A 26,028-nucleotide genomic window follows, 5' to 3' on the forward strand; every position below is an offset into this window, starting at 1 on the left:
GTGTTTTATGGGTTGAAGTATAGTTTTAGATGAGTAGGAGATTCTCACCCAGGAAGAAACAAACAGATTCAGACAAACTGCAGAGCAGCATGCTGGGAGCCACGTTTCCGAGAACTCTGCCGATCTGTTCCTCCCGCTGCTCTCCTGGTCTGCGCAGGTCTCTCTGATCAAGAAGAAGAACAGGACAGACAGAAAGAAAGTATGGTTTATGAAGAAGAGTCATAAGTAGCAAGGTTCTAGAAATATTTATTTTTTTATTTTTGACATTTTAGGTATTTTATTATTATGATTTATTTATTTTATTACAGCCTTTAAATAAACTTTTTATTTCAAATACTTCATTGTTAAACTGAATAAAATGCATGATCTTAATTAACAGGATGTACTTTTTCTTTTTAAGCTAACACTTATTTTAACTATTAAAACTGTTTGCAGAACGAAATCTTAAATAGAAAAATATATCCAAGCAATCAAAGGATTTTGAATCAAAATCTGATTTTTTATTTCTGTTTTTTTGAAGTTGCCAAGATTTGTTTTATACTCAACAACACTGCAGTATTAGGTCACAATACAGAGCTGTGTTGTAGTAATATTTTGAAATATACAGATCAAAAATGACCCATTTGTAGGGCCAGACGGAATCTGCGGACGTTTTTGCTATTTCTGCTGAGAATTTTGGTAACAATTTGCAGATTTCTGTGGAATGATTTTGGGAGTATCATAACTAAAACCTTATGTGAAATAAAAAATTATATCTTTTTAACTTGTATTTAATACTTAAAATGCAAATCCAATTAGACAAAATCTAACAAAAGACAGAAAATATTACTGTACAAACTGTATTGTACATAAATCCGATTAACATTTTCATATTAGTCAATAATATTACTGAAGTTAATTTAAAAACTGAATAAATATAAATTTACACACATTTACTTAAGTAAATAAACAGAATTAATGATGGGCTAAAAGTCTGCGGAAAATCTGCATAATTCTCCGTGTGCAGAATCCATGTGGGCCTACCCATAAGGTTATACATTCCCTGTAAACCATTTGACTACTGTAAAAGAATAACCTACAACACTGAAGAAAATCGTAATGAAAAGAGCAATAACCCAACATACCTGATACTCCAGGACAAAAATGAAGATGTTGTCAGCTCCCACGGCCAGTACAAGGAAGGGCACCACCTGCAGAATGACCAGCGAGGACGCCACACCAATCCAAGCATAGAAACCCATTGAGGCTATGACAGAGCAGCCGACTACCAGAATCCCACCCAGGCCTACCAGGAATTTCGAGTCTACCTGCAAAAAAAATAAAAATAAACAATCATGGTGTGTAAAAGCAGCATTAATACACATTTATTAAGCAAACAAGACCAGCAGTACACAGGGTTTTGAAAAAAAAAAACATCAGGGACACAAAGTACGACATGATGTTATCTAAAAGTACTTTAACTGATTTATAATCGTTTATTGTGTTAATTGTGGAATATATGTGTGGAATACAGGAATTTCTTATAATATATATATATATATTTTTTTTCTTTAGAAAGTTAAATTTTTTAATTATTTTTTTCTGCAATAAAATGCATTTTTAATAATAATAATAATAATAATAATAGTAAAAAAAAAACATAACTTTCAACAACAAGAACAAAAAAAAAAAAAAAAAAAGAGATTAGATCAATATTATTAGCCCCCTTAAGAATTAATTTTCCCTGATTGGCCACAGAACAAACCACTGTTGTCTGATAACCTATAATTTACCTTACTAACCTAGCAAGACAAGTTTAATTAGTTATTAAAAAACAGTTGTTAAATGTTGTTATGTTTAAACATGCGTTTCCGCTAATCAGTACTCTATTAACATTAACTTTAAATAAATAAAAATAATTTCTTTGGTCAAGCTTGCAATTATTCATTCTCCTGGCTTATTATGATTAAAAGTTGTTGTTTAAATGTAAATAAAAGCTGAGAAATATATTTTTTCCACAATAATGCTTCGTGTACATCGTCTTATTATCTTTTGGGAAAAGCCTGTGTCATTTCCTGTCAAAAAAAAAAAACTTAGGCTGGTGGAATAAAAGTAACTTTTAAGTAAGAATTCGTCATGGATATGAGCAATTTCGGACTTGACTGTATATAAAACAAATACTACACTACACAAATATAGAATAAATACTAAAATACATCTATAATTATTTAATACACAGAATATCAAGAATGCACTTCAATCAAGACATGCTGAAGTTTCCATTGGGCCTTTATGTTGAGAAAAGGATTGCTACTATTATTCTCTTATCGGAAATGAGGAAATTCCCAGTAAGTCATTAACCACATCGTTACTCACCAGGATACGCTTGCAGGATGAATATTCCCCAAGAGCCACTGCGATGTAGAGGAAGATGACAGCATAGCTTATCATGAATATGGGGATATCCTCCGCTGTCGTTCTGTTAATCTCATCTTCCAAAGACCTCTGAAAATCACCACACAGTTTCATTATGAAACAGATAAATGTCTCCGACTGACATCCGCTTGTTAAATATGGCCTCACTCGTAAAAATGCTTTTTCTGATGGCAAAAGTGAATAATTATTATTACATATACTCAACCTGGTTTCAGACCTTTATGAGTTTATTCTTTAAGAACATTGGCAAATGTTGCCATTGACATCCACAGTAAGAAAAAAACATACTATAGAAGTTAAAGGTTACTGGTTTCCAACATTTTTTGAGATTTGTGTTCAACAGAAGACAGACACTCAAACAGGTTTGGATGAGTAAAATATGACAGAATTTTCATTTTGTGGGGGATGAACTATCCCATTAATAAAATGAATACATCATGGAAAAATGGAAATACCTCATAATTTACTCAACTTTTACATGCCTTTTTTCTGTCAGATGAACACATACTGGAAAAAAATGTTTTCTGCAAAATTGTTGTAAGCAATTCATGTGTTGATTTTAAACAAACAAATTGAATCTAGCAATGTTAAACTTAATTTGTTTGTTCAAATTCACCGCAAATGAATTGTTTACAACCACTTAACTAAAAAAAAAAATTGTAAATCATCTTTAAACCTTTTATTTTTTTTTCAGTGCAGTCAGAGTAGTTTAAAATTTTCTCCTGGCTCTTAATATGTCTTATTTTCTTTCAATGTGTTTTTGGAAGAATAAAATATTAAATAACTTGAGGGTGAGCAAATGATGAGGATTTTTTTAATTTTTGGTTAGACTATTCTAAGATCCATTTGAATGAAGATTCATATTAATGACTCTGAGTTGACTTTTTGCAGTTGTTGTTGTTGTTGTTGTTTTGAGAGTCAATTTTATATACAGTGAATTTTCTGATTTAAACCTCAGGTGAATGTTTTCATTTACTTAGAGCAGGGGTTCTCAACCTTTTTCACTTCGAGGCCTACCTTTTTCTCTAAAAAAGCCCAAACTGATTGTTTAGAGAAAATGTTTCACAGTTGAAATCAGAATTATTAGCCCCCCTTTTATTTATTTATTTATTTATTTTTAAATATTTCCCAAATGATGTTTAACAGAGCAAGCAAATTTTAACAATATGTCTGATATTATTTTTTGTCTTCTGGAAAAAGGCTTACTTGTTTAATTTCGACTAGAATAAAAGTAGTTTTTAATTTTTTATAGCCATTTTAAGGACAATATTATTAGCTTCTTTAAGCAATTCTTTCCCCCGATAGGCTACTGAACAAACCATCGTTATACAATCACTTGCCTAATTACCCTAACCAGCCTAATTAACCTAGTTAATTCTTTAAATGTCACTTTAAGCTGTATAAAAGTGTCTTGAAAAACATCTAGTGACATATTATTTACTGTCATCATGGCAAAGACAAAAGAAATCAGTTATTAGAAAAGAATTATTAAAACTATTATGTTTAGAAATGTGTTAAAAAAAATCTTCTCCCTGTTAAACAGCAATTCTGAATTCAACTGTATATGATATAAAATACAATAATATATATTTTATTTTTTAATGCAGGTTTCTCAGGTTCAAAGCTCCTGAAATATTTACTTTAGCTATTCTTTACAACTACTGACAGGAACCTGAACCAGACAGGACTACAGGAGATGGCAAAAAACTGCTGCAGCTTTGAATTAGACTGACTTCTATTGATCTATTGATCTATATCCCTCAAAATAAACAACCTAAACCTAACCCTAAATGTAAAATAGAGTAAACCCTCTAAATCTGTTGAAGCACATCAATCTGAAGGTGGATGGTTTTGTAGCTGAACATTATTGCTGGAAAAATGAACAGGTGTTCACTACTGAAACACCATCGAGTCTCACTCCTTCTGTACGGACGTGCGTCAGTTATAAAACGCTCGCAGGATGTTAATTTGGACAACTATGCGGATATTTTATATTTTATCACACAGGGAGAACATGCATAGTTTGTGAATCGAAGGACTTGTTCAACTCTTATACAGTATGAGTGGCAAATGTGAGGCACTTGTGAGCTGGTTATTATAACCCTAATCATCGTTACCTTTACATTTGCGAGGCGGTTTAGTTTATTTAACTTAGAATGTAGTCCTAGTTGACGTGCAGCGGCTGGAAATTTAAGCCACAGTTATGTCTGTACTTAACAGTGAGCCTGTTTTTGGACAGAGTTTATATTTGCCTGTTCAACCACAGAAAACGAGAAATTCCATTATTATAGTCTTAATATAAAATAATTAAGATTGAAATAAAATAATAATAGTATAATATTTAAGTTAATTTTAAGCTATCTTGTGGTCCACTAGTGCGTTGAGAATCCCTGACTTAGAGCCATGTTAGGCTGGACATTTAAGCTTTGTCATGCATCATTTGTTGTTCTGCGTTTTTGCAGTATACAAGTGGAATGAAGAGGTGATTAACCTCTCACAATCTGCAATCCGATTATTTTTTTTGACAATTTAAAAATTTTGGTTGGCTCAGTTGAATTAGAACTACAGACCGACTGAAATGAACTCAGGGTTCATTGGGGATTGCTTGTGCTATATTTTTTAATATATTCCAGAATGCACAGGAACATTTAAAAGCATAAGATATTCTGTTCATATTCACCTTTCCACCTTGTTCCTTTCCACCTGAGTTTAACACTACTACCCATTAGATGGCATAAATACATCACATACGGGTTTTCCAACAACCATTAAACAAAAAAACAATAGATAGGGGTGTTACGTGTTGATTTCATACACACAATGTGAGCAGTCAAGCTGCTGCTGAGCAATTATATTGTATAATGTGTGTACATGAATCTTGAGCTTTGGCTTAACATTGCTTGCGATCTTCTTAAGTGTATGCCCGGCTTTACTGTGTTACTGCATGAATGGTATTTTTCAAAAACGCCATAATACGGGCACTTTACATTACATCATTAGTTCAACCTGTGATATAGACTCACCTCAGCCATGTAAGCAAATGTGAAGTTTGTTGTAGAGTTTTTCTGATACTCCTGGACGATTTTAAGAAACCGGTTTTCCCACTCTTCAACCACCTTAAATTTAACGTCTGTTCTTGCATAATTGTTGAGGGAAAAAGTGAGGATCAGGGCCTCAGCAGTGGTGTATTGTTCATCTGAAAATATAAAAGCCAAAGTCAGATCTGTGAGGGTTTAAAAGCAATGTACAGATGCCAACGGACAGTTTTGTTTCTTACTATCATATCCTCCGACAGCCAGGAAGGGGAACACAGGGCCTCCATAGTCAGACATACAGCTCATGCCGAGAGCTGTGATGTCTTTAAATGATAGTGGAGAGCTGTGGCAAGCAGAATATAGTTATGAAATTAGGGTTTTAGAAGACAATTCAGGAAACAAAGGTATTGTATGAATGAAACTAGCAATATGGCTGAGTGAATAATTCAACGACTCTGTCCTAAAAACAGTTAGAAGCATGCTACAGTATACAGGAGCCAGTGAGTAGTTTAATCTAAACGTGCATAGCAGACAAAACCAGTATGTAACAATTAAATCACGACATCTTCACAGACAGTAAATGAAAAAAGAGACCCCTTTAGTAATTATTAGGGTTTTTTATACTGTCTTCTATGCATTTAAAATCAAGTGCTTTCTACAAGTGTGCCTAGAACAAAAGGTTTATTTGAGTTTAATTCAGTTCAATCAAATTACTTAAATATCAATTTTCACAATAATTATCATTTCAAAGCAGCTTTACAAAAGATGAAGATCAAATAACAGTCAAAATCTGAAAAGTTAAAGGTTCAGGAAACCCTTGAGTACTTTTTTAACAGATGTGTGTTGAGCATCAGTTAAGACAATGTTAGCACCTGTTTAATTGTGGGGAAAACTGGATAATTTTGAGCTCTTGTCGGCTAATTTCATCTTCTGGGTTTAAAATCATTTATGGGGTGGGATCAAAATCGGTGACGTAGCGCCGATCTGCCTGTCTAGTGATGACGTGTCAGTTTCTCATTATTATTCATAGCTGAGTTTTCTAATCCTAAGAGAAGACCCTGCTTCTTAATTATTCATGAGAGCACGTGCTTTCCAAAGGCAAGGTAGACCTGCCAAGCTGTTAGACCATGTCAGCGCATGGCGCACAGTATTTAGCCATTCATGAAGGGTTGTATGTGTTTGTTTCCATGATAAACCTGGTTTGTTGCATGTTTTCCCTGTGATGCTGTCAGGGCCGATACAGAAAAGCTGTTGGTTTGCAGCAAGCATTTCTGGAGAGCTGTATGAGAATTGGAAAATTTTATCAGTTGAATTTCTTACCATTCAGACACATCGCCTATATCCGTGCTGCTATGTTCGCCTATGTTTAAAATCATAGAGAGTAGCAGGGCTAATGGTTGAAATAGACAAGGCAGGAGACCTGCTACACTGCTGTCACTGTGTCTACAGTCAGTCCCGGGGATTCAGGAGGAGAGAAGTCCTCCTCATTTATAGTGTTTGTATAAAGATGATTATCTTTACAATGACTTAACAAATTGTGGTTATGTGTATATGAAATTACGAATAACATAAGTAGCAGGGGCATTACATTGCTTACTGTTTATTTCTTTGCATTTTAACTTTGTAAACCATAAAATCATGGGTCCCCCCAACAGTTTGTGTCTCATTTTGTGAGCCGACTGACAATTGCTCACTCCCTTCTTTTTCCTCAGCTCGAAGCCCATCATGAAGCATATTTTGAAAAATTTCTGAGGTAGACTTCTACTGAAAGAGGGAGGTTCACGGCCCTTTAAGGAGTTGTGCATAGGGTGGGCGATATATAAACATAGTTAACCGGCAGTTATACAATATAATGTGTCCTTTTAAAAAGATGAGGTCAACAGTATGTGTATAATATATGTTAAATGAAGTGTACTTGCATATTAAGTGTTTGTTATCCTCAAAGTTTAATATACAGTTCAATATACCAACCATGTCTATTTATGAGCAAATGATTCAAATGAATGCACTGCACAAAATGCTTTTCTTGCTTAGATTTTTTGTCTTGTTTCTAGTCTAAATATCTAAAATTTCTTATATCAAGAAGAATTTTCTAGACAAGCAAAACATATTGTCTCGTTTTGAGAAATAATATGCCAATAATAAGTGAGTTTTTCCTTAAAACAAGCAAAATAATCTGCCAATGGGGTAAGCAAAACAATCTTGTTTTTTCTTTTGACGTAAGATTATTTTGCTTACCCCATTGGCAGATTATTTTGTTTGTTTTAAGTAAAAACTTACTTCATTTTGGCATATTATTGCTGAAAAGAAGACAATATGTTTTGCTTGTCTAGAAAATTCTTATTGATTTAAGAATTGTGAGATATTTGGACTAGAAACAAGACAAAAAATCTAAGTAAGAAAAGCATTTTTTGCAGTGTGGCTCACTCAAAGAGTTGCAGTACTTAATACAAAATACTGGTATAACAATTAATCCCTTTGAGGCAATTAATTCAGACTTTATTGTGCGCTTAGGCACAATATATGATAGAATATATGATACATGCAAACATGAAATGGTGATACAAACAAAAAAGTTGAAAAATGCTCAGAAAGTAATGCAGTAAATATAACTACAGACATAAATCTACCTGACTTACTTAACACAGTAGATGAAATGATCCCGCCAGTCCACTTCCTTAGTCACACCAAGCTCTGTCATGTTCACTTTGGCATTCAGGTTGTCGATGCTATTTTGGAAGTACTGCGGCAGACTGTTGACAGCGCAGTCGGTTAACGAGGGGTTGCCTGGGTTGAGTGGCGCATAGCAAACATCCTTAAGGCTGGCGGTACTGTTTAGTTCATCTGACCAGAACTCAATTGCTTGGATGCTCTGCTGAAGCTTTAACAGCTCTATGATCAAATCTGCAAGGTAGAAACATGCACAATATATTTAAAATGACTGAAATCTTATATTTAGGTAGACAGAAAACAATCTTAAACGCAAAATTTTAAGAAAAGGATAAACTGACATTGGAACAGTTTGAATTGTGATTGTTTATGTTAATAAAAAGGGCTGCTATTAAAACAACCAGTGATTCTGATTTATAATCTAAAATGACGGAAGCTACACTTAACAATTTACATGTTCCTGGTTATGAGAGCACTGTGACACTGCAAAACTTAAGTTTGAGCATTTTTAAGTGGGTTATTTTCTGTGTCAGTTACTAAATTAGACTGACAATTGAATTCATGAACTCAATAAACAATCACATAAGCCATTTGCTATTGGCTTAAAATTGTCAATTTTGTTTTGTTGTTTTATTATCTAGGTGTTTTCTGATCACAATTAATGCTTCAGATTGTTTAAGCTTGCTGTGAAGTATTATTTCAGAATGCAGGGTACAGAACATGTAATGAAATGATGTCAAACTCCAGATGATTCTTGTGAGCGTCTGTGTTTTTTGCGTTCTGATTGTCATTCAGTCTGACATTCCTACTACTACTGATATGTTACAGTTTGACTTGGGGATCATTGTTATAAGTCTGACATGCTACTTCTATAAAGGATTAGTAAAAGTCGCACAATGTGGGCTAGACTTTAAACATTCCTAGTTGAAACCCTTTCTTTATGTTGACTACAATCTTGCATTCATTGCCTCAACTCCATCTACAACCAAGTTCCTACACAACATAATCCAATATTCTAAGCTATAGAAAACAAATTGGTTAATCGTTGCATTGTGATTCTTTCTCAAGCAATTTTGAATTGATTCTCAAAAGGTACTCAAATTGATCGCAATCAGTGTTGGAGAAAGTCACTTTGAAAGTAAAGCATTACTTGTTACTTTTTATATTGAGTTACTCCCCAAAAAAGTAACTTACTTTTTATGTTACACTGTAAAAAAAAAAATCTGTAATTTTCCGGTTTATTTCTGGCAGCTGGAGTGCCCGAAAAAAAAAGTAAAATAACAGCCATTCAATTACAGAAATATACTGTAAAATAACGAATATTAAATTACAGAAATTTCCTTGAATTTTAATTTCTGGTAAATTTCTGTAATTTAATAGCCGTTATTTTATTTTATTTATTCCAGCACCCAAGCTGCCATAAATAAACCGTAAAATTACAGTTTTTTTTTCAGTGTAAGTAATGCGTTACGGTACTTTTTAGTTACTTTTTTTCCATTGCTTTTTTTAAATAGAGGGGTTCTGCGATTACCAATGCACTGTTTTACCTTCACCTACATTTATCTAAGAAAACAATATATATATATATATATATATATATATATATATATATATATATATATATATATATATATATATATTAGGATAATTTATCTGAGAACTTCCAGACCCCAGAGCTCTGCATGCGGTATATACAGATTGAAAGTTTAAAGCAATGTGTTTGCTACTTTTATACTATTTGACTTAAGTAAAATCACTGTCCATTAAGTCAATCCCCTTTTCCTTGTTTTGATGCTTTCAAATTAATGAACACATTACCTCATTGACTGCATGATTATTTGTGACTACTTTCATTTTTTAAAGCTAATTAATTAAACTAAAAAGTCACGTTTCATTTAAAAAAAAAAAAAAACTCAAATATTATTACTAATTTTTTTTTAATAAGTGTGCTATTTCACTCGTTACTTAGAAAAGTAATATTACGTAACTTGTGTTACTTGTAATGCATTACACCCAACACTGATTGGAATGGTGTAATACTCTCTTTATGGAATAAGAACTGTTTGTTCTTTATGATTGCTTTTTTTAATCTGGCATTTTGATGTTACATTCAGAGCTTGTTCAAGCTGAATATAACTTTGTTAATAAACTCAACAAATTATGCCAAATCTAGCACCACTGTCATTCCAATCAAGAACAAAAGCATAGAAACTCCAATTCCGGTTACGTTGGAAAGACGTATTTTGCACAGCTAAGGAAATAGGAAAAAGAAGTCAACAACTGTTTTGGAACCAAATCATGACTCCCAGAATCGTAATCGTAAGTCCCTAAAGATTCCCACCCTACTAAGCTGAATGTCATATGTTATATAATGAAAAAAAAAAAAAATCTGTTGCAACTTCCATTTCATTAAGACATGCAATTAGCTACACCCCAAACCAAACATACATCTGAAATGTAGATTACCTGACAATTACAGAGAATCATAGTATATTGATTGGGGATGAGAGACAGTGGCCCTTCTGGACAAGAGTTTTCTACCAATTAGGTCATTATTTGAATCACAATTATTATTATTTGTACTAATAGTGTAGCTGTAGCACTGATTATTTTCACCACCGAGTAAATAAAAATCACCTTTGGAGATGATGCCACTGAAGTTCTGCTTGCCAAAGAGTAAGGAGTCATAGAAGTGGCTGGGCCGGCCTGGAGCCGTCAAGATCAGCTGATTGGTGCGGTAAAACGGATCGAAATGAGCATCGTGGAAGGCCTTCTCCCGCATGGCGCGACTTTCAGGTGCTGACCAGAGCTGGACGGGATCTGTGGTCAGTTCTATGTCCTTTATTCCCACCGCAAACACCAGCACAATCACAAGGCAGACCGGAAGCACTATGTAGGGATACCGTGCCATTAAGGTCCCCCAGGACTGGAAAAGAGACCCTAGGAATTCCTGAGTGGCAAGACTGGCTTTGTCAGAGCACGAAACATCTTTAGGGCTGATTTTAAATTTGATCTCATTTGCGTTTTGATCCTTGGTGCTCTTACCCTTCCGACCCTTCCTCGACTTCATGTAGTAAGTCGTGCACTCGGTAATCACGTAACACAGGAAAAGAAAAAGGAAGCAAGAGAAGACTGTGAGGCAGATGACAAGCACCCCATTAAGGTTACCAATCATGAAGGGTTTCGGCAGAGGCGGTGGTTCTGGCACCACCGGACAAGATTGTAGGCAGTCCTGACAGGAACAGGCCTCGCCACCGGAAGGTGTGACTTCATTGCATTTTAACGCTTGTCCTGCAAACGCAAATGCTCCTGCTGGGACTTCAGAGGTCTCGCTGTCTTGTAAAAGCTTGAAGTCAATATCCAGCGGAGCCAATCCATTGCTGGAGTCGCCCTGAAAATCATACCAGCGCTGTGGCGTACAGAGTGCTGCACCATAACGGCCGCACATTGTGGCAATGGCAAACCCTCCGGTGGATGGAATTCGTACATTTTTGCAGGAGTCAAACGAGGCATCAGAGAAGTTAGTGGATATATACGCTGCGTAACCCACCACGGCTTCTTTTACAATGCCTGTGGGTTGAGTGATGTTGGCCGTTTTGGTGATCTTCAATATCTGACTTTGGTCAGGACTGCAGGTCGTGGCGCAATGGAGATACGCAAAGTTCTCGGCACAGGACGGGCAGCGGATCAGAACGGCTTTGGAGAGCGACAGGCTGTTTTGCAGAGCTGTGAGTTGCCTGATGGAGCAGCAGGCCAATGTTTGGCCATCGCCATTGGCCAGCATTGGACATACAGATTTCAGAAGCTCATAGTGGTCTCCTGTCACATTCACTGCTCTTCTGTAGTCCTTACAGGGAACTCTTGGGGGGATAAGAGCCCCTTCCACTGCGGGATTTAACCCACAGTCCTCATACATTGCGCAGAAGCCTGGTTCATGCTGAGCACCTGTGAGAACCTGCAATAGATGAGAGATAGAAGATAAATAAAGATAACACAATCTGTCGTTTAGTCAAGTGTCTTATACCGTATCTCTGACTCTTTATCACTCAAAATGAACAATAAATTGGACAGCATTAAAACCACATAAGTTTCTCTTGCTACCAAAATTTACACATTTCAAATGCTAAAAAATATTGTTTTTAAGTTTCATAGACATTTAATTTATCAAAAAACCAAGTGTTTTTTTTTCTTCTCATGCTTCCTATGTAATTGAACAGATGTTATTCATTCAGTCATTTTCTTTTCGGCTAATCCCTTTATTTATCCAGGGTCACCACAGCGGAATGAACCGCCAACTTATCCAGCACATGTTTTACGCAGCATATGCCCTTCCATCTCTGGGAAACATCTATGTACACTCCTTTACACTCACACACTATGGACAATTTAGCCTATCCAATTCACCTATACAGCATCTCTTTGGACTGTGGGGGAAACTGGAGCACCCGGAGGAAACCCACGTGAATGCAGGGAGAACATGCAAACTCCACGCAAAAATGCCAACTGACCCAGCCGAGGCTCGAACCACAATCTTCTTGCTGTGAGGCGACAGCACTACCTACTGCGCCACTGCGTCGCCCACAGATTTTATAGCAAGTTGTAACAAGTAATTGTTTTGTATTTAAAATGTAATTTATTTGGCGGCATGGTGGCTCTGTGGTTAGCACTAACAGCAAGAAGGTCGCTGATTCGAGCCCCGGCTGGGTCAGTTGGCATTTCTGTGTGGAGTTCTGTGTGCATGTTCTTTCCATGTTCGCTTGGGTTTCCTCCAGGTGCTCCGGATTCCCCCACAGTCCAAAGACACGTTATGTGAATTGGGTAGACAAAATTGTTCGTACTATAATGTGTGTGAATGTGAGAGTGTATGGGTGTTTCCCAGTACTGGGTTGGAAGTGGAAGGGCATCCGCTGCATAAAACATGCTAAAACAGGGGCGACTCCTGATAAATAAGCCAAAGGAAAATTAATAAATGAATGTTATTTATTTTCTTTGATACCACAATATTCCAGGATCTTTCCTGCAGTCTTCATTGTCATATGATCCTTCAGAAATCACTGATCTACAGCTGAAGAAACATTTCTTGTTATTAACATAAGTTGAATATATTTAAATATATGAAAACAGTTTAATATGGTTGTGGAAATGACGGCACATCATCTTCCTAAGAAAAAGAACAGCTACTATTTGAAAAATATTTTGGAATAAACTATTCATTTGAATTATTTTAAATGCTATTTTAAAACAGACTTTTTTTTTTTTTAATTCCAGAAGTCTTCAGTGTTTTGACAAGTTTAATGCATTCTTTCTTGATTAAAATATCACTTTCTGCCCCCAAACTTTTAAACAGATATGTAAAAAGTAATTTTTAGAAAACATTTTCTCAACAACTCGAAACAGAAGTAATTTACTCTCCAGCTTACACATTCCGCAGTGAGAGAAAAGTGAACCAATGTTGGAATTTGTGTTTCACGTTTAGAAAATTAGATCTACAAACAAACTGGTAAAACAGAACAATGATCAATTCATGTATTTACTAACATTAGCAACAGTAAATAATTTTGCAAAGCATTTAATAATGATAGTTTAACATTTTCTAATGCATTATTCAAATCCAAAGCTGTGCTTGTTAACACAATGCACTGTGAGTTAACATGAACTAAAGTTATTTAACTTAATATATATATATATATATATATATATATATATATATATATATATATATACATATATATATATATATATATATATATATATATATATATATATATATATATATATATATATATATATATATATATATATATATATATAATAACTATCATTAACAAAGATGATAAAACCATAATAAATGTATCACATATTGTTTCTTCATGTCATTCAACATTAACTAATGGACCATTATTTTAAAATGTTACCAAAAAATCTACTCACACAAAAATGACAAATACACAGTAACATAAAATAAGATAAATTAATAAACATTAAGAAAAAGATTTTATTTTCTTGCTGATGACTCAACCAATCATTCTGTTACAATTAATAAAATCCAGGAAAAAATTACAGCTCCAGATGGCGATATCACTGGAAAAAAAAGTGTATTTTAACTATATTAACTTTTATTTTGTTTAATTTTTTAAGTGATACAAAGTTTAAACCACTAGAAAAAGACCATATGAAAGTGTGATATGTATTCATATACATTTTATAGACAATTAATTAATCACAACAAGCTGAAGCTATTTTAAGGTTCAAAATCCATACATAGTTCAATATCTCATTACTGTGAAATATTTAACATTTACATTTGAATCAATTTCCCATTAGGGAAAGCGAAACAAGTGCTCTAACAATTTTTGTTTCAGCTCGTATATAAATATAAATTACACTTAAAACTTAAAAAAAAAAAATGAACAATGTCCAAAACTCCTCCCTTTCTATTTTAACATATAACAGCCTCATTTGCCTCACTTTATAGGATGATTCTCATGGTCACTCAAAGAATATTTAAATAAAGTCAAGTGAATCCTTACCAAACAAGCAGCAAGTGAAATCAAAGTAATGGACCACGCAGAGTTCTTCCTTTGGAAATGCATTTTTGTTGCCTTCAGTGTGTGTGGAGTGTTATTATTCCCAGAGGACAGACAGACGCGGGGAGCTTCAAGTGGATCCCTGCTCTTTCTCTGCCTGTGCTCGCACTGTACAGAGCCGTAGGAGGAAATGAAAGACTTTCTCTCTCATTGGATGAATATTAGTGATACTGATGATGGCCAAACTCTTATCTGGCCTGATGTTTCTACCACCAACCAGAATGGACAAAAGCCAATCCAGCTCACTGATCATTAACCAGATGGGCAGACTAAACCAAAGGTGTGTTATTGAAGTGAAAGGACAAAAACACACCCACCAAAACTTGATGACTCTCATTAATAAAATGCATGCAAAAATATGCAAAACAACTTTTTCTTTCTTTTTTTATTTATTTATTTTTTTTTGTGGGAAGAGTGTGACATTATACAATAAATATAAATGTAGATTTTTTTTGTACATATTTTGTACCTTTCGTTACACTTGCTATATATAAGTATTTTTATTATATCTAATGATTTAAATGAGCTTTTTCTTATTTTTTTTTAAAGATAATCAATGAAAATGTTTGGAGGAGATTTGATCGGAGCTTAAAAACAGGTAAGATTTATGACGCAGATCTGATGAAGCTTGTGGATCTTGTTGTTTGGCAATGAAATCAAGAGGAAAAAATTGTTGCTTGTGCAAAATCAAAATATAAATTAAACGATTTGAGGTCAAAAAGATTTTTAATGGGAAAAAAAGGGTTTTATCTGTACCATAAATCGTTATTTGATCAAAACACACTACATTTTTATATTTTACTGTGAAATGTTATTATAATTGAAAAACATATTTATTTGACTCTTCAGTATCACATGATTCTTCAGAAATAAATATGGCATGCTGGTTTAATGCTTAAACTAAATGCTTAATTACTATTCGATCAAAACAGAAATAATTATTGACTCTCAATTTTTAGCATCTGTTCATTTGATCCGTTTACACTAAAATGTATGGTATTTATTTATTTTATCACTTCAAACAATTGAACAGTAGTGTATACACACAAAAAATTCATACACACCGTATAATTTTTTCCCCCCAATGTGTTAGACATCTCATTCCATGGAAGCCTGTTCTCACCTCTGAATGCAAAATAAAAAAGGTATTGTGACTTTTTATCCCAGAGTTTCTACAAACTCAAAATTCTGCCTTTTTTAAATTCACAAAGTCTTTTAAGTCATAAATCTGAGATAAAAAGTCTCAATAGTTTTTTTTACATTTTTTATTCAGGGGTGGGAACGGGTTTCTGGAGATTCAGTATGTAGAGTGATAGAGTTGTAAAAGATATCAAAGGGCAGCAAATACAAAATCTGCTTGCATGACTATTACACTTGTGTAAAAAAAAGAACAACTTGTGTGGCTTTACCTCAATTGTCAGTGACATACACATTTGATAAAGAAATAAATTAAAATATAAAAAGTGCAGTCTATTGTACGTACAAATTCCTGTCAGTCATTTTAACATAATAAATTTAATAGATTAAATTTTTTTTTACAGATATCAGCAATAACGAGAATAGGCATTGCATGTGTTATGAATGCGCCACAAAGATTTGTATTAATTTATTTATTTCAGAGTAATATCCAAGTCCCTTGAACCAATACCAGATAGGACAAAGGTTTACACGGTTGTCCTTCAGGTAAAGTAATCAGATAAGTTTCAGATTGTGGATAAGATTAAACATGCGACTTGATAAACTGATACTGAACATGCAAATTCAACTTGCCAGTGCATTTGGAAGCAATTAAAGACATAGTTCAACCAAAACATTTGAGCAAATGCATTTGCATTCTTGCGCAGGGCTGAAATTAGTCAAAAACACTGGCGTAGGAGCCGGTCTTGCATTACGAAGAGTGCATGATGACCTACTGTTATTAACGATCTAATGGATCGTTATACAATTTTGTAAATGTCTAATCAATAAATCAAATGCCGTTAACTGAATCAAACCACATTATCAGGGTTTCTGTAGACATCATAATGTCAAATTAAAGACTTTTTAAGACCTTTTTAAGACCATTAAGTATTCAATTTAAGGCCTATATCACAAAATTGAAAACACGCATACACATAAAGGGCTCTATTTTGACGGTCCATGCGCAGAGCGCAAAACGCAGTGCACAAACGCTTTCAGGGCGTGTCAGAACGCATTTTTGCTAATTTACGGACGGGAAAATCCGCTTTGCGCCAAGGCGCATGGTCTAAAAGGGTTGAGTTTATTTTCTTAATGAGTTATAGGTGTGTTTTGAGAATAAACCCATTAGAGTCCCATCTCCCATTCCCTTTAAGAGCCAGCAGCATTGCGCCATAAGCGCATTTGCTATTTACAGGACGCAAAGTAAGTCTAAGTGGAAAAACTGAGCATTTCACTAGCAAACAGTTCACAGTTTTTTTAACAGAAAACAGTTAAACAGAGCATCTACTGTGTGAGAATGAGAGATAATGGATCACTTTCACTTTCGCTCTTGGATAGGGAAACATTTATGCACAGACATCAATTAGTCTATAAATAATTAATTGCGTTTGTTAAGTGCAGATATTCTTTTCAAAACTATTTCTAAATTCAGTTCTAATTTCCAGCAAACGAATAAATGAACAATATTAACAAACTGTTTTTAAAAACCTGAGTTATATCCTAAAACACATGCTGTGCCCCTTATGGTCTAAAACCTGACAGGTGGTCAAATCTAAGCTTGTTTTTAATAAAACAAATATAAACATGGATATAATAAATAATACTGCTAATAATAATAACATTATACAAAAGCAAAATGTTATGAATGAACTGAAAAAGCCTCCCGAGATGAAGAAGACATAAAAGCAGTGATTTTTCATATTTATGTAGGCTAGAAAATAGTATGTTTTGTAATATTTTAATCCTTTATATTTATGTCCTATATCTATTCTTATTATATCCTATATATATATCCTTAATATAAAATTTTTTTCATATGTAAAGATATTTGCCTATTGCTCTCTTGTGCGTATTAAGCAGTGCGTAAGCGAGGCGCAACTCTGTTTAGACCGGGTTTGTTTTGGTCTAATGAAAAATCAATTTTAGTTTCTCAAAATAGCGACGCGCCAGCAGTGCGCCTCAGAACGCCTTCCTTTTTAGACCAGAACGCCTATGGGCGCACATCTGAGCGCAAATGCATTTGCTATTTAAACAGCGTAGCGCAATGCCTCAAAACGACTCTTGTGCCAAGCTGAAACTACCAAAAGACTACTGCGCCACGCCTTGCGCCACACTGCGCCGGGTGTATGATAGGGCCCAAAGAGAAAAAGCTAAATCACAAAATTTGTGGTAAAATAAATGTATTCAAATTAAACAGTTTTATAAACAGGTTAGATGCACCATTGAACTACAGGAAAAACAACCAAACAAACATCTTAAGGCTGATTTATACTTTTACAACAATGCATTAATATGATCTATCAGCAAAACATGAAGAATAACAGCAGAACATGTGTAGACTTTCTTCTGAGATTCATTCCTTATTTTGGTGACAAACTTCCTTATATAAGTTTGGGCAGACGGAGATGGCAGATGACTAAATGAAATTTTTCTTTGTTCTATAAAAGTATTATAACCATGTCTGTGTTTTTGTTTTAGTTTGGTTTATTCATGTCCAATGTTGGGTGTAAGGCGTTCCACAGTAACACGTTACTGTATTCTAATCACATTTTTGGGGACTGCATTTGTAATTTGATTACAGTTACTAAAGTCAATATACATTACAAATTTAGTTTTTGGAAGTAAAAAAATTGCTTTGTTTGAATCACATTTTCCACTGTAATGTCAGTTAATAAGCATGCGCTTTTAAACTGCTGGAGCACGAGCTGAAACGGTTGCTCTACAGAGGTTCCAGGTCTTCAACTGGAAATACAGACATTATTTTGATTTTATTGAGTGTAAAAGCAAAATTATTGCTTTGAATTGCAGTCTATGTCTGGTCTCTAAAGAACGATTGACTGCTTTCAACTCGACCAGCAACTTGTTCAAGCACTTGAATAGAAAGCATTCTTTGATACTCGTCACTAAGGAGGACACTGGCATCCAAAAACATGACGGGCCAACTCAGCCTAAACAGGCTAAATAGATTTTTTTTTTGTGCAGGATCAGGAGTAAAGGTTTCTTCTGAATTTGAAGAGAAGCGTAGCTGCTTATGGGGCCGTTCATGTATCGATTTTTTTTGCTTGCACTTGGATTTCCCAGGCGCACACATGAAATGTAATCAGATTACAATTTTCAGTAATTTTTAACATATTACTTTTTTAAAGTAACTTACCCAACACTGTTCATGTCATATCCCTTCAAATTAGTTCTCCTGCATTCTTTATTAGTTGTCCTGGTTATTAATAGTCTGCTTCATCAGCTTGTTTTGTTAATTGTTTTTTTGTGTATTTATCCCCGGTTTTGTTAGCCCTTCCTTGTCTTGAAACTTGTTTTTTGTTTTTTACATTTTTCACTATTTTGTCATTCCTGATTTTCTGCACTTCACTATAAACCCACTGGACTGCATTTGGAGCTACTTTTCATTATTTTCTATCACAGACGTAACAAGTATACACAGATAAAGAATTGTAAACTATGTTTTTTTCTTTTATTTTCATGGCCAAAATGACAAAAAAGCTTGAAATTTTTTTGTTTGTTTGTTTGTTTTACTGCCATTATAAAAAAAGTGAGAATAAGCATACCTGTATGTTTGTCAACATCATGGATTGAAGCATTTATGTAGTGAGTTTTGTATACTTTTAATAATCCTGTGTTTAAGTCAAATTAATAACGTTTCACTGTCACAAAGTTATCCATATAATAACAGATGGATGTGCAGGCAGTAAATCACAGATTCATGATTTTCTTAAATTTAAGCAATTTTTTTAAGAAAACCTTTATTTAATTTATGTCTGTAATTAAATGTATGCCTATTTAAAAAAAAAAGAAAAGAAAAATTGCATCAGAAATGTTATCACACTTTCTGAAATGAACAAGAACCAAGGTGATTTAATTGCATCCCAAAACATCACCATGAATACTTCACAACTGTATAAGTGACAATTGCACATTGTTCTAATAGAAAAATATTTAAGCCATAATAATAATAATAATAATAATAATAATAATAATAATAATAATAATAATAATGTAAGAATTGAGATATTACAAATATTTTGATGTCTTTGACAAAAAAAAAAAACAAATTGACTCTACAACCCAGCAGGTGGGAATGCGGTAAAGAACCAGTTCCCCCTACATTTACATTTGAATCCGCTGAAACTTGACTTCAACCACCCCAACTGACACATTTGGTCATTTTAAAGGTCAATCGCCACTGTTTAGTGACCAAGACTGACATGCTTGTGCTTAAGAAATTGTATACTCTGCCAGTACAAGATTCAGGATGTTATAGGAATCCCAATGAATGAGAATAACATAAAATGATGAACCGAAGAAAATATACATTCATAATCTAAAATAATGTGAAAGGAAACAAAATAATCTTCTCAATGTTTTATAATTGGAGTCAGATAAAACGAGGATAAATATATTATTATTCTAAACCACCTCATACTAAAATTGGAGTCAGATATGAGTTAAGTTTAATATAAATCAACATTGTGCACTGGAAAGACCGAACATGCAGTAAACCTTCATCCACCATTGGGGACCGTCATTGGACCAACTGGCTAGACCCTACAATAATAATTATATTATTATTATTATTAATAATAATAATAATAATCATCATCATCATAATAATAATAATAATGATGATAACACGAATCATTATATAATTTAACATCCTTTCCTACTTACATTGTGTAAACAGTGTTAACAAAAAATAGTTGCATAACTGTCATTATGTTTCTATTATTTATTATAATTAAATCTTCTTTTTTTCCGGTTTTTATTATTTAATTATGTTATGTAAGGTAGTTGGCATAAGACTGACACAATGACAGGCATAATGTGATCTCGCCTCAGTGATTATGATAGAATTAATAATTCTTTAAGACACAAAAAACATGTTGGAAATGTGAGCTGTGGAGCAACAGACTACATTGTTACCTCAATGAGAGCTACCTTTCCCTTTATTTTTTAACCTACTTTTACCTTTGCATTATCAATGGATATTGTGCCACTTTGGCAGCAGACAATATTTGAATAACCCAAATAGTTTGATGGATAAGTTTTTTTTCTTTTCTTTTTTTGTCCCAATAAGGACATTCTGAAGTGTTTAAACATATTCATTTATATGAACTCAGGCAATAAGCATTTGGCTAATGGCAACAAATGGCTCATGTGGCAGGTTATATTAAAGTCCCTTTAATTCAAGTCATTTCAGTTCTCGGCCATCTTTGAAACGCCTCTTGGGCAGTTTGCTCAAGCATTCTGTTTGAATGGGGAAACATCAAATTCTCCAAAATTACTTCCCATGATTACAATTACATTACATATTGTGAATAACCAATAAAATTAAACAACAACCGTGTATTTAGTTTCATTTCTATATGTTCATATCAAACAAAATCTGCAGAAAGTCCCTCCCTCTGAGAATTGTCATTCAATAACAATCACTGATTGCCTCCTGTACTAGAAGGAGGGGCTTTATTTGCCATATTGACTGTTACACTTTTGCCCATTTAAAAGTATACCAGTGACATGTCCATTATATATAAATATTTTTCAAATCTGAGGAATGTGGTAGAAATATATATACATGAATATAGACATACACTCACCAGTCACTTTATTAGGTATATAATTCATGGTCAAGACGGTCTGCTGCAGTTCAAACTAAGCATCAGAACGGGTAAGAAAGGGGACTTAAGTGAGACTTTGAACATAGCATGGTTGTTGGTGCCAGACTAGTCTGAGTATTTCAGAAATTGCTGATCTACTGGGATTTTCATGTACAACCATCTCTGGGGTTTATAGAGAATGGCCTGAAAAAAGAGATATATCCAGTGAGTGGCAGTTATGTGGGTGCAAGTGCCTTGTTGATGCTAGAGGAGAATGGACAGACTGGTTTGAGCTGACAAAAAGGCAATAGTAACTCGTTACAACCGAGGTATGCAGAAGAGCATCTCTGAATGCCCAACACATCAAACCTTGAGACGGATGGGCTATAGCAGCAGAAGACCACACCGGGTGCCACTCTACACCCTTAGGAAACTAAGGATACAATTCGCACAGGCTCACCAAAATTGGACAATAGAAGATTTAAAAAAAACATCGCCTGGTTTGATGAGTCTCAATTTCTCCTGCGACATTTGGATGGTAGGGTCAGAATTTGGCGTCAACAACATGAAAGCATGGATCCATCCTGCCCCAATTGTTCAGACTGGCGGTGGTGGTGGTGTAATGGTGTGGGGGATATTTTCTTGGCACACTTTGGGCTCATTAATACTAACTAAGCATTGTGTCAACGCCACAGCCTACCTGAGCATTGTTGTTGACCATGTCCATCCCTTTATGACCAGAGTGTACCCATCTTCTCATTGCTACTTCTAGCAGGGTAATGTGCCATGTCATAAACTAAGAAATCATTTTAGACTGGTTTCTTGAACATGACAACAAGTTCACCGTACTCCAATAGCCTTCATAGTCACCAGAGCTCAATCCAATAGAGCACCTTTGGGGTGTGGTGGAATAGGAGATTCGCATCATGGATGTGCAGCCGAAAAATCTGCAGCAACTGCGTGATGCTATCATTTCAATATGAACCAAAATCTCTGAGGAATAATTTCCAGTACCCTGTTGCAACCTATGCCATGAAGGATTAAGGCTGAAGGCAAAAGTTGGTCCAGCCCAGTACAAGTAAAGTGTACCTAATAAAATGGCCAGTGAATGTATAGTCAACCTAAAAATATACCCAACAATTTATTATGCAACAGTTTTAAGGAAACTAATCATAATAAATGACAAATGTCTTCCAAAAAGACTTCTTAAACCAGAACATTGCCAGACTTGTGGTTTCCATTCCACTGTGATTGGAGGATGATTAGACACAACCACATAACTTTTTGATGTTAAAATATTTCAAGTATTTTGAAAGGTTTCCAATGTTCTGCCTGTGTTAATAACACCCTGAGCACAGAGTCAGGAAAGAAAATGCTCTAGTAAACTTATTTTAATGTTACAAGTACTTAATCCTTAAAATTTTTAGTGATTAAATCTGCTTAATAATAATAATTGCAATGAGAGAATGAAATAGAAATTCTTTTTTTCTTTTTTAAATTGAAGTACAAATATGAAAAACATTCACTTTAAGAAACAAATATTCGCATGTAATTGAGGCTATTTTACTCTTACCTTTAACCTTTTTGATGCATCAATTAAAGTAAAGGTATACTTTATTGTCAAAGAGGGAAATCAGTTTTAGGCTCTAAGGTACATTCATTACACACAAAAAAACATACATCTGAAAAATACAAAACATATATTACATAATTTTATTTAATAATTCAATTGCAGAGAGAATTCTGCATCTTGCAATTCTCAAGCTTACAGTTCAAAGTGTGCATTATGTTCTGCAGAAACACAGAAACACAGATGTTCTCATTTAAAGCCTGTAATACACTGTATAAAATGCTTCACAATTGACTTGTTTTGGGACAACATGAAGGAACTAAGTTAACTTATTAGTTTTTACAAATTTAAGCGGATTGAACATGAAACAATTAAGTTGCCCCAACATCTCTGAGCTCCAGCAATCAGCGTGCTTTGAGCATAAAACCCCAAAGAGCAGCACACGTTGGACAGTTTATCAAGGATGTACCGCTGGATCGCATCTCACTATAGACCTTTTTCTTGGAACACAAAATTACCCATTATGCTTTGCGTGTATGCGCAAGGAGAATGCGAAGAACTTCCGGTCAGCAGCTGATGCGTGTAAACAGTCACATTTTGACAGCTTTGAAATGATAGTTTTAATCTATTTTACCTGCTTTTATCCTCTTTGAACTAATACTGTTGTCCATCAGCACCATCTCCTGGACTGATCATTTAAAGAAATGCGATCTAATAGGATGGAAAACAGCTGCTGTGAGGCATTTTCCCCTCGTTGTCAGACGGCATCTTCTGCAGTTTAAATGAAGCCTTGTCATCGCTAAAGTCAACATTTTCTCTTTATTTCAAATATATAACTAGCCCAAACAAATGTAATTCACCAAAATGTTTGACACACACACACGTAGCCTGTACTCTGCCACTGACACACTGATTTAATAACTGTGACAAAGTGAAAATATAGGCTAGTGTCATTTCGAAATGACAGAAAAACACAAACTGTGGTAAAAACAACACACGAAATAAAACACAAACGGCTCGCGATTAGAATGAACAGCAAATCAGCCAGCAGAGTATCAATAACAGACTTTTATTGGTCATTTTTGTAAATTGCACGACTTTCATACCTGTTAAGTTTCATGCCAGTACTACTCTGGTTTGCTCTCTCTCTCTCTCTCTCTCTCTCTCTCTCTCTCTCTCTCTCTCTCTCTCTCTCTCTCTGTGTGTGTGTGTGTGTGTGTGTGTGTGTGTTAAAGAGCTGCTGAGCTAACAGCTGACAGGCCAGGAACGCACACACACACTGTATTTCTGACGGCACACATGTGAACTAGGAGAAAGTTTTTCTCGTATTTCTGATGCACTTGAACCACATGTGATAGATTATAACGGCTTTAACAGACACAGTTCTAAGTTGTGTGTCACAAAAACACTCTGTTATGCATTAAAATGTTATTGAAACCCATTTTCGGAGCGCAAATTACCAGTTGTACACGCTGTAAACGGAAGTTTTTAGCATTCTACCGGAAGACGCTTGTCGCTATAGCGCCCTCCATACAGCAGCCATGAAAAAGGTCTATAGTTGTGTTACACATGATATTTAATTAATCTTGTCTCTATCTAACCACTCTTCAGTCTTTTACACTGCTTCAATCTTTCGCTTTCACGCTTGTACTTAGTAATTTTAGCGAAACCTCAGATACTGTTGGTTGGTTCCTGTTGGTTGTGCACCTATTTTTACCAACCAAGTTTGTCGACGCCATTATAACGACACAGATCACTCTGCCTATTCATGCCAGAGTCCTGCGGAAAAAAGTGACATATGGTAATTTGTGTTTATCTTATCTTTATTTATTTATGATTTGCTTATGGGTAAAACAAAGACCTTGCGGGTCAGGTAGTTGAAACGGTAGGCTACAAATAATTAATTTGTTATTAATTAATTAATTATCCATGAACAATTAAATTACCATTGCCTATGATGACAGTGCCATCTTCCATCGTGATGTTTTACATTAGACATCGCACGATGCCAAATTGGTCGATATCGCCCAACCCTAGTTTGAACTTAAAAGTTTGACTGTACAGGGATTCTGTACTATCCATAATTTTCATAGCAGCATGACTTAAATGTCCAAGCCTTGATTTCAGCTGTACTGCTAGATTTCCATACTAAATGCCCATATCTAGCCACATTTTCTAGAACAGCCCTATAATACATTGGTGTCAGCATTTGAGCCTTCACAAGAAGTACAATCTTTGTTACGATCAATTCATATTAGTTGCGAAACATCTGAAATTGACTAAATATGTTGCATCCTATCTTCAGATGTACAGTATCTTGTATCTTCATGTACTAAGACATTTAATCCAATAGTTGTGAATGATTACCTGCCCTGTCCTTGAGAATCCAATTAATTAAGATTAGTGTTATCAGTGTGTGCAATATGACTGATAATGTAGACACTCAGGACACAGTGCCCGTTGCCTTAGGAACAGGAAACATAAGCTGATCCGCGATAATTCTGAGAATCTCTATATACTGTAAGTGTTGTATAAATGTATAAACTCACTGAACTTACAGCCACTGATGAGTAAGCATATATATCTATATATACTGTATATAAGAGACCAAATTACTATTTTCAGAGCTTAAACTCCCCTTTTCAAAACTCAAACCAACAGAATAATCATTTTCATATTATAACTAGAAAACAAATCGAATTATTTATCTAAATAATTCCTAAATATTCACTTAAATTATACACATTTAAATTAACTTACTGCAAACTTTAAGCTGAAACAGCATGATTGTTAATTTTTTTAGGGGGCATTTACGACAGGCCCAGACATACTGGGCTGTAAGACCACTTCAGTGATACTGTGTCTACAGGTGATGACGTCACTTCAATGGAGGCAGGTCTCGGCTTGCCGTAAATGCCCAAGTTTCCTTGACTCCACCCTCTGTCAAATCAGGGCCACAAAGT

At 34.6% G+C, this 26,028-nt stretch overlaps 1 protein-coding gene across 5 annotated transcripts in view; it reads right to left on the reverse strand.

Moving 5' to 3' along the window:
- npc1l1 (NPC1-like 1) overlaps positions 1 to 26,028 on the reverse strand; it is a 50,466-nt gene that overhangs the window by 16,436 nt on the left and 8,002 nt on the right. For 3 of the 5 annotated variants that reach the window (XM_073910992.1, XM_073910993.1, XM_073910991.1), the window contains exons 3-9: positions 10,758 to 12,075; positions 8,090 to 8,354; positions 5,693 to 5,793; positions 5,439 to 5,611; positions 2,356 to 2,484; positions 1,125 to 1,307; positions 49 to 163 (exon numbers count right to left, since the gene is read on the reverse strand). In XM_073910992.1, coding sequence (XP_073767093.1) covers positions 49 to 163; positions 1,125 to 1,307; positions 2,356 to 2,484; positions 5,439 to 5,611; positions 5,693 to 5,793; positions 8,090 to 8,354; positions 10,758 to 12,036 — 2,245 coding nt within the window. In that variant the 5' untranslated portion in view covers positions 12,037 to 12,075. Of the gene's footprint in view, positions 1 to 48; positions 164 to 1,124; positions 1,308 to 2,355; positions 2,485 to 5,438; positions 5,612 to 5,692; positions 5,794 to 8,089; positions 8,355 to 10,757; positions 12,076 to 14,650; positions 14,816 to 26,028 lie in introns of all 5 variants that reach the window. The other 2 variants (XM_073910990.1, XM_073910988.1) reach the window with 1 other exon arrangement.

Source organism: Danio rerio, chromosome 8, assembly GCF_049306965.1.
Source record: "Danio rerio strain Tuebingen ecotype United States chromosome 8, GRCz12tu, whole genome shotgun sequence".
NCBI classification, from domain to species: Eukaryota; Metazoa; Chordata; class Actinopteri; order Cypriniformes; family Danionidae; genus Danio; species Danio rerio.